General features: G+C 39.7%; 1 protein-coding gene across 2 annotated transcripts in view; it reads left to right on the forward strand.

Annotated features, from left to right (window-relative positions):
- GRM7 (glutamate metabotropic receptor 7) overlaps positions 1-16,558 on the forward strand; it is a 585,198-nt gene that overhangs the window by 268,115 nt on the left and 300,525 nt on the right. For both annotated transcript variants that reach the window (XM_007463707.1, XM_007463706.1), the window contains exon 5: positions 16,171-16,371. In XM_007463707.1, the coding sequence (XP_007463769.1) occupies positions 16,171-16,371 (201 nt within the window). The remainder of the gene's footprint in view (positions 1-16,170; positions 16,372-16,558) is intronic.

Consider the following 16,558-nt stretch of genomic DNA (forward strand, 5'->3'; position numbering starts at 1 on the left):
TGTGAGAGGGCTTTCTCTAGTTGTGGCAAGTGGGGGTCACTCTTCATCGCGGTGCGCAGGCCTCTCACTATCGTGGCCTCTGTTGTTGCGGAGCACAGGCTCCAGACGCGCAGGCTCAGTAATTGTGGCTCACGGGCCCAGTTGCTCCATGGCATGTGGGATCTTCCCAGACCAGGGCTCGAACCTGTGTCCCCTGCATTGGCAGGCAGATTCTCAACCACTGCGCCACCAGGGAAGCCCCCTCTGCCCATTTTTTAATCAGGTTGTTTGTCTGTTTTTGATGTTGAGTTGTATGAGTTCTTTATTTTGAATATTAACCCCTTATCAGATACATTATTTGCAAATATCTTCTTCCATTCAGTAGACGGCCTTTTTTTAAAATAGCTTCCTTCACCGTGCAAAACAGGTTTAGAGTTTGATGTAGCCTCATTTCTTTATTTTTGTTTTTGTTTCATTTGCCTGAAGAGGTGTATCCAAAAAATGTTGCTAAAACCAATGTGGAAGGGTTAGCATATTGCCAGTGTTTTATTCTACAAGTTTTCTGGTTTCAGATCTTAACATTCAAGAGTTTAACCTATTTTGAGTTTAGTTTTGTATATAGTGTAAGAGAGTAGTCCAGTTTGATTCTTTTGCATGTAGCTTTCCAGTTTTCTCAACATCATTTATAGAGAAGTTTATTTTTCCTGCATTGTATATTCTCGCCTTCTTTGTTGTAGATTAATTAATTTCTTGCATTGTATATTCTCGCCTTCTTTGTTGTAGATTAATTGGGTTTATTTGTGGGCTGTCTCTTTTGTTCCACTGATCTATGTGTATGTTTTTGTGCCAGTACCATACTGTTGTAATTACTGTAGCCTTGCAGTATAGTTTGAAATCAGAGTGTGTGATACCTCCAGCTGTGTTTTTCTTTTTCAAGATAGCTTTGGCTATTTGGGGTCTTTTGTGTTTTGATACAAATTTTAGAATTATTTCTCCTAGTTCTATGAAAAATGCTATTGCCATTTTGATGGAAATTGCACTGATTATGTAGATTGCCTTGGATAGTATGATCACTTTCACAGTATTAACTTTTCCATTCCATTAGCATGGTATATCTTTCCATTTGTTTGTGTCATCTTCAGTGTCTTTCATCAGTGTCATAGATTTCCTAGTACGGGTCATTTGCCTCCGTGGTTAGGTTTATTCCTAGGTGTTTTATTCTATTTGATGCATTTGTAAATGGGATTGTTTTCTTAATTTTTCTTTGTCATAGCTCATTGTTAGTGTATAGAAGCGTAACACATTTCTTTATACTAATTTTGTATCCTGCAATTTTCCTGAATTTATTAATTAGTTCTAACAGCTTTTGGTGGCATCTTTAGGATTTTCTATGTATCATGTCATCCGCAAAGTGTGACAGTTTTACTTATTCCCTTCCACTTTGAATTCCTTTTACTTCTTTCTATTATTATTACTATGATTATTTTTAATCTGATTGCTGTGGTTAGGATTTCTAATTCTGTGTTAACAAAAGAGGTGAGAGTAAGCCTCCTTGTCTTTTTGCTGATCTTATAGGAAATGCTTTCAGCTTTTCACCACTGAGCATGATGTTAGCTGTGGGTTTATCATAAATGGCCTTTATTATGTTGAGGTATGTTCCCTCTATACCCACTTGTTGAAAAAAATTTCATCATAAATAGATGATGAATTTTGTCAAAAGCTTTTTCCGCATCTATTGAGATGATCAGATGATTTTTATTCTTCAGTTTATTAATGTGGTGTATGACATTGATGGACCTGTGGATATTGAGCCATCTGTGCATCACTGGGATAAATCCCACTGGCGCATGGTTTATGATCCTTGTAATCCACTGTTGAATTTGGTTTGCTAACATTTTGTTAAGGAGTTTTGCATCTCTGTTCATCAGTGATATTCGTCTGTAAATTTCATTTTTCTGTGTGATGTCTTTGTCTGGTTTGGGTATCAGGGTGGTACTTGCCTCATGGAATGAGTTCACAAGCATTTCTTCTTCTTCAATGTTTTGGAAAAGTTTGAGAAGATTAGGTGTTAAAGCTTCTTTAAATGTTTGGTAGAACTCAACTGTGAAGTCCACTCCTGGACTTCTGTTTTTTGGGAGGTTTTTTTAAAATTATTGATTGATTTTCATTGCTGGTAATTGGTCTCTTCATATTTTCTGTTTCTTCCGGATTCAGCCATGGGAGATTGTATATTTCTAGGAATTTATCCGTTTCTTCTAGATTGTTGCTTTTATTGGCATATAATTGTTCTTAGCAATTGCTTATGATCTTTGTATTTCTGTGGTGTCACTTTTAACTTCTCTTTCGTTTCTAATTTTATTCATTTGGGCCCTGCCTCTCTTTTTCCTTATGAGTATGGTCAAAGGTTTATCAATTTGACCTTTTAAAATATCCAGCACTTAGTCTCATTGGTTTTGTATATATGTATTTCCTTTCTTTCTTCTCTAACCTTTATTATTTCTTTCCTTCTACTAACTTTAGGTTTTGTTTGTTGTTTTTTCCAGATCCTTTAGGTGTAAGGCTAGGTTGCCTCATGTAGATGTTCTGTGGGGCCCAGTAGCACATTCCCCTGTAGTCACCAGAGCTCTAAGGGTGTCCCCCTGTGTAGGCTGGGTGGGCCCTTCTGTTGTGTCAGGGCTGACTACCATTGGTATGCTGGTAGGCAGGGCTGGCCCTGACCTGGTTGGCTGCCAGGAACTGCTTCTTGTGGAGGCTGCTGACCTGCTGGTGGATGAGACTGGGTCCCAGTGCGAATGACTGTGTGGCCTGGGGAGTCCCAGGGCTGGTGCAGGCCATTGGTGGCCTGGGTCCCAGGGTGGCTAGCAGTGAGGTCCGGGCTCCTGGGACTGGTATCGGCCCACTGGTTGGCGGGGCCAAGTCCCCACACTGCTGGCTGCTTGGCCTGGTGAATCCTGGGACTGGCACCTACCAGCTGGTGGGCAAGTAAGCCTCCAGCGCGAATAGCCTAGACGGTAGGATTCCAAAATGGCACTTGAAGCATTAGGGTCCTCATGGGAGAAGGATCTCCCCAAAATGTCTCCTGCTAGCATCTGTTTCCCTGTGGGAGTCCAATTTACCTCCTGCCTCTCCAGGAGTCTCTCCAGAATTAGTAAGTGGTCCTGACCCAGACTTCCTTCAGATTACTGCCTCTGTGCCAAGTCCTGGAGTGTGTGAGATTTTGTGCATACCCCTTAAGAGCAGAGTCTCTTGCTTCCTGTAGTCCTCTGGCTCTCCCATACACAAGCCCCACTGACCTTCAAAGCCTTATGTTCCGGGGGCTTGTCCTCCTGGTGCGGGGCCCTGGGCTGGGGAGCTCAGTGTGGGTCTCAGACCCATTACTTCTTGTGGAAAATTTCTGCAATTACGATTATCCTCCCATTCGTTGGCCTCCTACTGATGGGTGTGGGTCTTGACTATACAGTGTCTCCACCCCTACTACCTGTCTCATTGTGATTCCTTCTTTGCTTTTAATTTAATTAATTAATCAATATATCTTTTTGTCTGTGTTGGGTCTTCATTGCTGCACGCAGGCTTTCTCCAGCTGCAGCGAGCAGGGGCTGCTCTTCGTTGCGGTGTGCGAGCTTCTCATTGCAGTGGCTTCTCTTATTGTGGAGCACGGGCTCTAGGTACGCGGGCTTCAGTAGTTGTGGTGCGCGGGCTCAGTAGTTGTGGCTCACGGGCTCTAGAGTGCAGGCTCAGTAGTTGTGGCGCACGGGCTTAGTTGCTCCGCGGCATGTGGGATCTTCCCCGGACCAGGGCTCGAACCCGTGTCCCCTGCACTGGCAGATGGATTCTTAACTACTGCGCCACCAGGGAAGTCCCTTGATTCCTTCTTTATATCTTTAGTTGTGGAAAATCTTTTCTTCTAGCCCTCAGATTGCTCTTATTGATAGTTGCTCTGTAAATAGTTATAATTTTAATGGGCTAATGGGAGGAAGTGAGCTCAGGGTCTTCCTACTTCACCATCTTGGCTACACCCCCTCCTTAAAATAAATAATATAATTTGACCATCATTCAGGCATTAACCCTGTGGCCTCATGGACTTTTGTACTACTCTGGTAGAGAATTTGCATAGCCTGGGATGCTGAACGTCTAAGATGCTTGCAAAGGGAACCTACTAGGTCTAATACAAATGGGCAATAAGCACATGAAAAAAATGAAAATCATCATTATTCATCAGAGAAATGCAAATTAAACCACAGTGAGGTTCTAATACACATGGATAAAATGGACAAGATTGATAACATCAAATGTTGGAGAAGATATGGAGAAACCTGCATTTTTATACATGGATATTAGAATAAAATGGTGCAACTGCTTTGGAACATGGCAACTTCTTTAAAAGTTAAACGTGCATGAGCCTATAATATAGCAACTCTTATTCCTAAGTATTTACTCAGGAGAAATAAAAACACATATCCATAAAAGCCTTCTGAAGACGTGTTCACAGCAGCTTTATTCATAATTGCCCTATTGGGGGGCAATCCTCTATTGGTGTCCTTTGCTATATTGAGAGCAGGTGCACTGATTAGCTTTTCAAGGTATTATTATATAGTCAGTGGCCTTGGAAGATACAGATAGCATGTCGTCAAGAAGCATAGGGATGGTTTGTTTACTGGCCAGTGTAATAAAGGTAATATCTCCCTCTGGAACCAAGGTCAGGTAGCTTTGCTTGAAATCCTTTATAAAAGATTCAGTCTCCCTGAGCTCAGAGTTTGAAAGTTCTAATGTAAGCCCATTGTGTGTGCACCATGTACCTGGACTGCTCTCTGTCACCACCTTGGACTTGAGGAAGGGGGGTGGTAAGGAGGGGGCTCTGAGAAAACATATGTTTGTGCTGCCTGCTATACCTGGCTCTGAACCGGGGGTCTCACATCTCCAGCCAGTGTCCACAGAACCATGACAGGCTAAACGCTTACACGTCGGGTAAAATCACAGACCCTCCATAGGTCTTTAGAAGCCCCAAACTAGACATAGCCCAGATGTCCATCAAAAGGAAAATGGATAATTAAACTCTAATATATCCATTCAGTGGAATGATACTTAGCAGTAAAAAAGAATGAGCTTTCGATACGTGCCACAAACTGAATAAATCTCAAAAATATTTTTCTGAGTGAGAGAAAGCAGACAGAGAAAAGTACATATTGTATGGTCCTATTTATATGAATTTCTAGAATAGGCAAAAGTAACTTACGTTCGATTACAGATCAATGGTTGCTTTATAGTGGAGGGAGAAGGGTTAATTGTGAAGGGGCACAAGATGACTTTCCAGAGTGATAAAAACGTTCTATGTATTGCTTTGGGTTTGTCAATACTGATTGAGCAGTTCATTTATGACGTGGCATTTTACTAAATGCAGAATATATCACCATAAAAAGTATTCACACTTTGAATTGAGAGTCAGACAACTGGATTCAACTCTTGACTAGCCACTTGCTGTCTGTGTAACTTCGGGGGTAAGTTATTTAAATAAACTTTCAGTTTCCTTACCAGTAAATGGCAATAATAATAACCGTATGTTCATCATAGGGTGATTATGAGAAATAGGTGATGTATGTAGAGTGCTTAGCATAGTTTTTGGAGAATAGAAAATACTGAATGAATGTCAGCTACTGTTGCTGTTGTTCATTACAGCAGTCTATGAATACCAGGCAACTTGAACGTGTTCAAGTGGTTTGGTAGAGTTGTTTATCTCCCATTTCGTCACAGGTACAGTGAATGCAGAGGCAAAATTTCAACCCAGGTTTGTCTGATCTGAGTCTCCATGCTCGTAGCTCTTGAAATGGTTGGCCTGATTATAGGAGAGAAGGAAGTACCGTCACACTGGTTTCACAATACAGAGATTTTGAAGGGCTTTTTCCCATTAAATCGTACTGGCTTACATGTGTTTTAAACTAAGTCTGGATTTCTAGACTTTGTATCAAGAACCTCCTCTTTGCTAGTCTACAAAAGGGTTTCATCCAATACTACTTAATTAATTTCCTTCCAAGGGTAGCATGGATGTGGCTAGTAGCTCCTCAGCCAAATCATCCAGTGTGTTCTGACTGTTGAATTGTCAGTTTTAGGTTTCTGGTTAGCACCTGGCTAAGGTTTTTTCCCTTGTCGGGTTAGCTGTTCTACTTTTTTTTTAAATACGGATGGAATGTGACATTCCTAAGAAGCTCAGAGCCTTCAGAACCTCTGAGTCGAGAATTGTATCGACTTTATTTCTGTTACGAATATTGTTAGGGCTCAGTAGGAAGAAAACTATTTCACTTCTGATGATCGTGACTAAATGGTCAAAAGTATATGTTGTAAGGTATGTGTACATAGGTATAAAATTTAGTGTAAAATTAATCTTGCCTTGAAAAGAGAGCTAACAATGTTTTTATCATCGTCACTTGAATAACTTAACTGAAAACAGTGATAAGTAGAGTCTTTAGGCACCTAAGAACCCTGTTTAAGAAAAAGGATCCCGAATGTCGGTGTTCGGGGTTCTACTGTTTCCTCTCCACGTTTGTCTGGGGTCAATTTGGCCACCTGAATTAAATGCTCCATGTCAGCCGTCAGCTCTCCCGGCTGAAGGATTATAATCTTTCTTTTCTACCTTTTTACAAAAGCTACTTGCTCATTATTTCACTTTTCTTTCCAGGATATTCACTCATCCTTGGGTTCCGGGTATATAGCAATGTTTAGGACCCAGTCTTGCCCCTACGGAGTTCCACATACATATATGCGTATTTTTCCTTTTTATTTATAGTCACCAGCCCTGGATACAGAACCCAAATGGAGTTAAACCATGGCTTTTTCTTTTTCTTTACTGTCATTGGGCTGATGATTCTGCTAAGTCCTTTCAAACCCTGTAGTGGGATCAATTCCCTTACGCCTTTTCTCTGCATCTCACAAGGCAGAGGGGCATCATGGCAGTGAGATGAAATCATTCCATCCCCACAGCATGCTTACGTTGCTTCCAGGAAGTGACTTTGGACGCCGGGAGTCAGATGACCCCGCCCATATGCCATAGCATCTGTGCTACGTGTGCCCCTTCCTAAATGCCTGCGGAGCAGAGTCATACACTCAGCCCTGAGATGAGAGGTGGAAACTGCATTTAAGCAGAAACATCTGAGTGGAGCTGTGAACAGTGAGAGCATGCGTGAGAGTGTTTTGTGTTCATATCTGTGTCCCTTGGTTCTAGTTGGGTGTCTGGCACGTACTGTGTCCCTTAGAGGCAGCTGAGTTCAACTCCTCTGTTTCCTCCCTGCCTATTTCCCCTATTCTTCAACCTAATACTCTTCTTTTTTGTTGTTTTTCCTCTTTTTCCCCCTCCTCCTCCTCTTCCCATCTCCTTGTCCATCCCCTTCTTATCTCTCCTCCTTCTCTTCTTTTTATTTTTACAGACATCATGTGATCTTTCAAACAAACACAGAAATCAGAGAGAAGAGTGGAATAAATCGCCATGTGTCCATCACACAACCTCAACGACAGTCAATATATAGCCAGTTTATGTTCACGTGTACCCCGAATGTTTCTCTCTCACCTCTGGCCGTTTCAAAGGAAACCCAGACATTTAATTTTTTTAATACTTCGGTATGTTCTCTAAGAGATAAATACTCTTAAAAATATATAAGAAGCACACACACACACACACACACACACACACACAAAGCAACAAAGCAGTAGTTCCCCATCGTCATACTGTAGTCTCTCCCTTCTGTCCTAAATGTCTTTATATCATTGATCTGTTTACAGGTGGATCTAAACCAAGTCCACATGCCACATCTGTTTGATATATCTCTTAAGTCTTTTTAAAAATTGTAAAATGTTTCTCTCCACTTTTTTTTAGCTTTTGCTATTTATGTGTTGAAGAAAATAGTTTTATTACTATTTCTGTAGAATCTTTTACATTTGGATTTTGTTTTCCGCGTGTCTGCCATGTTGATTTACATGTTTCTTTATTTTCTCTACTTCCTATAAATTAGGTTTTTTAAATTAATTTTTATCGTAGCTGCTTTACAATGTTGTGTTTCTGTTGTACAGCCAAATGAATCAGCTACATGTAAATTAGTTAAATGAATCAGCTAGATGTAAATTAGTTAAATGAATCAGCTATATGTAAATTAGTTAATATGTATCCAAAAGCTGGGTCAGGTTCAGGTTGATCTTTCTTTCTCTTTTCTCCTTTCTTTCTGTGCTTTTCTCCTTCCTCCCTCTCTCCCTTCCTTCCTTCCTTCGTTTCTTCCCCTCCCTCTCTCCCCCTCCCTCTCTCCCCCTCCCTCTCTCCACCCCCCTATCGCTAAAGTTCGACCTAAATACGATTCCTGGAATGCCATAAACAGAATTTCAGAGGGGCAGAACCTCATTAATGAAGGGGCTCCTGCTGAGGGATGGCTTACAAGACCAGGCATCTGTAGCAGCATCTTTTTTCTTAATCTTGACGTCATGTCCGGAGAGATTGCTTCACTAGTGATTTTACCGTTTGCATTGAAGAAGCAGCCAAAAGTATATAAACAGAAATTTAGCTTAAGAAATCGGAAGAGAAGAAATCTAGGTGAGAAGTGGAAACTGTGTCCATGCACTTCTTTAAGGAACCCCGTCTTGTTCTGGTTTGGTACAGCAAGGTTTCTTGTGTGAGTTTCAGGAGCCCTGTTCTTACCTTTGCTCAATGGGCTGGCGTTATCTACAACAGACTGCTCTTGGAAAGAAAGAAAGCCCTTGGCTCAGAACACCTTCCACACGTTGGGGGAGGTGTGAATCTTGGGGCTAAAACATTCCTTGCTTCCGATCAGGTGCCCTGTGTGCGTTGTGAAAAGCCTACTCCTGTCCCACACACCTTGACTCACTGCATATATCTTTACCTGCACCTGTCTGGAAATGGAAAATGGAAGAGTAGAAGAAAACTCAGCTGTGATGATTAAATAGTCTTGTGGGAAGCATCCTGCCTGGAAGAAATTTAGAAACGAGGGTTTGTGGCTGGACACTCTTTAATACCTTTGCTAGAGTTGTTTCTGAGCCTGTAACATAGGACTCGCTGTGTTCACTGCAGAACGTGAGGATGTTAATGGTTCAATTACAGTCACATTTTTGTCATCGAAGGTGGAGGATCAGTTGTTTTGCTGCTGTTGTTGTTGTTCCTCTGCCAGCGCTTTGGCAGTTTCTCTGGGCATTAACTTTTCCACCCAAGGAGAGGTCAGGGAAGGCTATGATGGTGGTTGTCAAAACCGTCCATTTCCTCCTTGCTGGAAACGCAAGCGAAACCTTCAGGTGGGGGTAAGAGGATGTAAAACTCATGGCTAGCATGAACTTTGAGATTATTTGTGGCTCTAAACTAAAGTTGAAAATGGAAAGAAACAAAGGGGAAAGCTCCAGGTTCATCGCTTTTCTGTGTGCAGATGTGGACGGATCAATTTAGCAGATGGTGTATAAGGTATAGTGAAGTAACAGAGGGAGGGGGAATGGTACCCAAGAAAGCGTTGTGAGGGTTTAACATGAAACCGTGAAAAGTGCTTAGCGCAGAGCCTGGTGCCCAGGAAGAACCCAGTAAGCGCAGGCTGCCTGTCGTACTGTGACAGGGACGCCCATCGTTCTCTTCCCGAGTTGCTAGGTTCATTCAGCCTCACCTCCAAATAGAGGCACAGCAGCAGTGAAGGCTTTTTGTCTCAATGCAGAACTTCTGACTTTCCTTCAACTGGTATTTCTTGCTATGGGTTGTTACCCCAAGATTCTATGAATGTGTTCACTGTTAAAAAAAAAAAAAAGCAAATTTGCATAAAACAGAATCTTATTTTACCATTGACATTCATCTTAAAAGAAAAAGGTATACCCATGAGAGGAAAAAAAGTTATCCAGTAAATCAAGTTGTTTATTTATTATTATTTTTTAAATAAAGTATGGGAGGGACTGCAGGAGCATTTTAATAAGGCTTGCCTGGTAACTGTAGCATTTTTAGAACCCTGCAACGTTTTCTAGTGTTCCAGGATGTCCACCCTGCTTTCCTTGCATCCTTTTTACCCAGAATCTAGCAGTTCTGTCAGCACCTATATATGCCCTGAGTCTATTTTCAGAGCTCCTGTGACACATTCTTTTCCTGTTTTTATTAGTGTGTTTATCATTTGCAGTATAACCAAGCGTTAGTATTTTAGTTAATTATATACAGTACTACTCAGGACTTCAGCCTCAAGAAATTTTTAAGTTTGTGGCTTTACATTCAATAAAATATATTTGTGTAATGCAGCATTTAAAGCAGTCAGCACGAGCATATATAACTTCCAAGAGGTCTTCCCGACGCAAATAACTGCAATTAATATGTGAAATCAAAACCCAAATTATAATTTATCACTCCCTTAGAAACATATGGTAAACATTGGGCCAGTTGTTCAAATCTACAGGACCGTTTTGGTAGGTTTTTCAGGTCACACTAGCAAATATCTTTGGTTTGTTTCCTGCCTGTGCCCAACCTCCTCTTCCTTTTGGTTTTCGTACTGCAGTGGGATTGTTTATATTAATAATTTCAGATCCATAATTTCTTACGTTTTCTGTGCCTTTTTTTTTCTCCCTGATAGTTTGCTCATGCATATTAACTAAGGCATATATTCTGAGAAAGCAGTATGTTAAAATGGGCAAAATAAGCAGATCTTTCAAAGAGAGAAGACTTCACCAGCAGAATGAACCCTAGAAACTCTGGTCGTGAGAGGGTTTGTAGATTATTCTTGTGTAGTGCAGCTGAAAATTTATTCAACATAAGCTTAAAGGAGTGTGCATTTTGAAGATAAATGCTGAACTATTTGGGTAAAAATAACATTACCTCAGAAAATCGGGAGACTTTAAAAGGAAAACTTCTTTGCATGCTGGAGAAATAAAAAATAATTAATGCTTCAGAGTTCTCCTTATTTTATCTAAACCTCAAACCCTTTCCTGGGAAATGTGATGAAAAGGATGAACTTCATTCAAGAAAAGAATATAACAACATCTCAGTTGATCATCAGAAAGCCTGAAAGAATGAGCTGTTAACTGAGAATTGATTGAAAATGCTTTCTTTTTTTCTATTTCAATCTACATTGTTAAAAATATTGCTTAAAACTACCCTTTTTTTCCTCACTTTTGGGGGGAAGAAGGTATACTTACGCTAGTCCCTTGAGATGTTATAAAATGGTACATGAATAAGAAGTGTAGTGTTCAACTAAACCTGTAGTATCAAGCTGTAGTTAAATGGATAAGCCATTGAGTGTGTCACTTGGGAAAAAAAAAAGTAGGGTAATTCTAGGCTTGGCTAACTCACAGCTCAATTGTATTTTCACATCCTTGCCACATTTTTATTCTGCTTTTATTCGTATGCTGAGTAATTGCCTCAGGACTGCAAAATGACTAGAGCAAATGCAGTGTGTGTGTGCGCGCGCGCGCGCGCGTGTGTGTGTGTTGGGGGTGTGTGATTGTTTTGATGCAGTTGAGTTCATCTCTCTTTAAGAGCAAATAAACTTTCTCAGGAGTTCCCCAATAAACTTTTTCTGAAAATTTTTATTGAAATATAGTTGATTTGCAATGTTGTGTTAGTTTCAGGTATACAGCAAAGTGACTCAGTTACACACACACACACACACACACACACACACACACACACACACGTATTCTTTCTTAGGTTCTTTTCCATTATAGGTTATTACAAGATACTGAGAGTAGTTCCCTGTGCTATACAGTAGGTCCTTGTTGTTTATCTGTTTTATATACAGTAGTGTGTATTTGTTAATCCCAAACTCCTAACTTATCCCTCCCCGACCTTTCCCCTTTGGAAACCATAGGTTTGTTATCTGTGTCTGCGGATCTATTTCTGTTTTGTAAATAAGTTCATTTGTATCATTTTATATGTGGAACCCAATAAACTCTTTTCTTTCGTCTCATTATCTAGAACTGTAACCCATGCCTGTTTCTAAATCAGCCCTTGCCAAGGAGGAAACTGGACTGGGTTAGACAAATGAGGATAGACTCAGTGAGGCTCAGGAGAGGTCCTGAACCCCTCACTCCTTTGGTGGCTGCCGGTACCTGAAGAGAAGCAGATTTCAGTTAGGGGAGGAGCGGGGGGTGCTAGATGAGTAACCAGAGACTCTGACCTTGGCACGCAGTTGCATCTGCAACAGTAGGGGAAGTAAAGTTAGCCTTTTTTGTTGTTGTTAACTTGCCAGTTCTGATTTTATTGATGTCAGGCTACAGTTTTCAAGTCCTGGTAACCCCAAAGACAAATGTAGCTGTGTTTCTCAGAGCCCTTAATAAGCTAACATACCTGATGACTCTTCAAGAGAGGGGTAAAACCTATAATGTTTCAAACATAATGAAATATTTCATTATTTAAAATACTGCACTTTTTTTTCAAGGCATTCTTTCTGAGATGAATGTCTTTATGAATGCAGGCGAGAAACTGCTCTCCTGAATTACTAGTCTGAACACGTTTCATAGTATATATTTTAGAATGGTCATAATGCCATCGAGATTGCCTTTTTCAGTACTCTAAAAAATAAGAGAAATTTGTAAAGTAGCAGGTTATAAAATTATTAGAAAATGAATTGCCTTATAATGTAAGTATAGTAAAATGTTAATGTAAGAATCTAGTTGGTGAGATCACTGTAAAACTCTTTCAACCTTCCTCTGTATTTAAAAGTTTTTGTGATAGAAAGTTGAAAAATACTAGAACAGCCACAGCAAAACGAAGAATAACTTTTATGTATGCAACCAAAAACCAGAGGAAATACTTAGCAAAGAAAGCCATATTTATAATAGCAAAACCAAGTAAAATACCAAGGCTAACTTTCCACGAAACACTCAAAACCTATGTGAGAAAAAATTTTAAAACACTCCTGAAGGAAGCAAAAGTAGCCTTGAACAAATGAAAAGACACACGTGGGAATTCTCACCATTGTAAAAATTTCTGTTCTGGCTAAGTTGATTAATAAATACAGCATAAATTCAACATCAAGTATTTTTTTTCTCTTCTCAAGATAGATTAGTAGGTAATAAAGCTCATTTGAGTAAATAAACAAAAGTCAACTTAAAATTTGAAAAAGAAGGAACAATTAGGGTGAGAGAGGGGCTAACTCTACCAGTTATTAAAATGTTATAAAGAGTTTATAATTGAAGCTGTCCGGTTGGCCCACGAAGAGACAAACCGAACAGTGAAACAAATTTTAAAAATCCAGAAATACATCTAATTAAGCATGGAAAACTTAATATATAATAAAGGAAGCACTTCAAATCAGTGAGAAAAGATGAACTGGCATATAACTAGGAAGCTGTATGGAGAAAGCTACAATTTTGATTCTTCATACTGCTTACCAGAATGTATTCCAAGTGGATGAAATATCTGAGTTTAAAAAATAAAATTATACACGGATGGAATATTCTGTAGCCTGGGGTGGGAGCATTTTTTCAAACCATGATTGAAAATCCAGAGCAATAAGAAGAAAATAAATTGATAATTTTTTTTAGAAAAACATCTTTTAATCTAATATAATTTTATTTGGAAAATACCTAAAGTGAGTAAAAGAAAAATAACAAACTAGGAAAAATATTTGCAACTTAATCTCAAAGACTTAATATGCTTAATTAATAAAAAGCTTTTAAAAGTAGAGAAGAAAATGACCAAATTTTTATAAAAACAGTTTGCAGAAAAGAAACACAGTAGCTTTTAACTATATGCAAATATGTTCAACCTCCCCTATAGTAAGAAAAAGGCAAATAAAAATAGACCGTGGTAGCATTTCTCACCTAGCTGACAGACAGAAATCCAAGTTTGAGAACATACTTGGTTGTCAAAGTTGTTGGGAAATGAACACTCTCTCTCTTTGCTGGTGGGAGAACAAAATGGTACAAACCCATTAGAGGGGAATTGGCCAGTATTTAGCAAAAACACATACAAATTGACTCTTGAACAAAGCAATCCCGTTTCTCAGAATAAGTCACCAAAATATTCCAGTAAGAACTGAAAAACACATATATGCCAAGGCTGCTCATTACACTACATTTTTAGACTGTTGGTTAGACACTTTTTCTAAGAATGTTATTTGTGTATTATGGAATCAAGCAAATAAATAGTTATAATGGTGTCATTAAGAACCAGGATTTTCCTCATGAAAAAAAAAAAAAAATGAGGTAGAGGTGTAGGAATGTCGAGTTAAGTACAAATCCTGTAGTCCAGAATTTGAATTCAAAGTAGCAGTATGGATTCAGGATGGATTTTATCTTTTTCGAAAAAGATTCCTGCTCCAGACACACTGAAAAGGCCTAGACCCAGTGAAGAGCAGTGAGCACCAGGTTGGTTGGTCCTTGAATGAGATACATACAAAACAAAGAACTGTCTGCCATTTGAGATATTAATGTGTGCTCTGAAAAGGAAAAAATAAGAATTCACGTAATTTGGGGAAATTCTGAACTTCCTTCTTGGAAATTATACTTTATGTTATATTAAATACTCTGAAACAGTCTCTCAGTAAAGAAACCTAATAACGTTTAATACAGTGGCTGTCGGGAGCATTTTGTTTTGCAGGAGAAGGGACAGGGGTTGTAGAATCCCTACTGTTTCTTTCCTACACAAATGTGTCATAGAAAACAATCTGGGCAATATTGCTGCGGAAGTGAAATTCAATCTGTGGTTAATTATTTGTCATAGAGGGACAAGAGGTCTAAAGAGAGTTCCTGGTATTACCATATACTTAACGAATGCCTAATTTAATACAGGTATTGTTCAGAATCTACCAGATATTAAATGCTGTGTTCAGTGCTGGGGATATAAGAGAAAAAAAAAGAAAGAAAAGGAAAGTCTAGTAGAGCATTAAAATATAGTGGTATTATTAATTTTATAATAAAGATTTGAAATGTTTTATGAAAATCTTTAATTCTGATCAAGAAGCTAAGTGTAAGCAACCACTCGATTGTGCCACAGGGACAGAATTAAGTTATGATGGGCAAAAGCAAGGAGGGCTATTTCTGGAAAAACAAGGGGCATGACCAAAGATAATTAACATTAGAGCTGATGATGTTTACGGGAAAAATAGCCATACTTGTCTGGAGCAAAAAATATATATGTTTTAAATTCTAGGAAAAGGGCCCATGAAGTGAGAGAAATGTTGGTTTGGGGTTCTGATAAACCTGAGCTGTCATCTGCTCTTCTTATACATGACCTTCGGAAGGTGATTTAATTTCTGTAAGGCTCAGCTTTCCCATCTGTATAATGGGGACTAATAATATTTAACTGACAAAGTGAGGATGAAATAAAAATCATGTATATAAGGCTTCCAAGACAGTGGAGGACACTTCATCACTGCCGGTTCTTACTGTTGTTAGGCAGATAGCAACAAAATGATGAACACCCTCTGTTGTCAGGGGAAAGGCTTTGGATTTCATTGTGCGGGCAGTGGAGAACCACTGAAGAATTCTGAGCACGGGGGTGAAGTGATTAGCTCTGTGGTTTGGAAAAATGAACGTGGAGGAATCACTAGACGAAGAGAGACACCTAGCATTGTGTCCTGATGGGAGATGAGAAAAGCATAAATGGGGCATTGGTAGCGTGGCCCAAACTGTTCACTGTTTCAGGTGAGGTTTTGGCTATTCATTAGATATATGTATGTGGGAGAGTGGAGTAAGAGACAGGTAAGAATGAAAACAATGACATCAGGGTTTCCAGCCTGAGCATCAGAGTTGCCAGTAATACGCACAATTGAGACAGGCAACCCCGGAAGTAGAGCAGGTATATAGAAGAAGGTAATGAGTTCAGGGGTGGTATTTCATTAGTTTTCTCTCATTTTCTTTTGGCCTATCACCTTTCTAGACTAAGTGAGCTTTGAAGATTTGCATGTGGCAGCCCAGCTTCCAATCGCAGCAATCCCTTGGTTCTGTGAGGCCACTATGTTTTGAATAGTGTGTTGGCTTATTACAAGGGCTTTTATTGTGATCCTTTGAAGTGCTGTTTCTGAAATTTATCTAATACATCAGAAAGGTTAGTGTAATGTGCTCCAAAGTCAAATACCAAAAACTACCAAAGCAACCGAACAAGGTAGCCAAACATGGATATGTGGCTTGCGTGACTGTACTCCTCAAAGCGTTGTTTTCTTTAAGCATATTTGAAAGTAAATGCAAATTGAGACATTCTACTCAACACCAATGTTTGTGTGTGTTTCTTGTTTTAATGTGCAGGACAGGAGAGAATTGGAAAAGATTCCACCTATGAGCAGGAGGGTAAAGTTCAGTTCGTGATTGACGCAGTGTACGCAATGGCTCATGCCCTTCATCACATGAACAAGGATCTCTGTGCTGACTACCGGGGTGTCTGTCCAGAGATGGAGCAAGCTGGGGGCAAGAAGTTGCTGAAGTATATCCGCAATGTGAATTTCAATGGTGAGTCTCCATGTTTTTTTTTTTTTTTCAGGCTGACATGGGACCTTTTTATCATAGAAAAGAAAATCTAGGGCTTCCCTGGTGGCGCAGTGGTTGAGAGTCCGCCTGCCGATACAGAGGACATGGGTTCGTGCCCCGGTCCGGGAAGATGCCACATGCCGCGGAGCGGCTGGGCCCGTGAGCCATG

The sequence above is a fragment of the Lipotes vexillifer genome, unplaced genomic scaffold (genome assembly GCF_000442215.2).
Source record: "Lipotes vexillifer unplaced genomic scaffold, Lipotes_vexillifer_v1.1 scaffold1387, whole genome shotgun sequence".
In the NCBI taxonomy this organism is placed as follows: domain Eukaryota; kingdom Metazoa; phylum Chordata; class Mammalia; order Artiodactyla; family Lipotidae; genus Lipotes; species Lipotes vexillifer.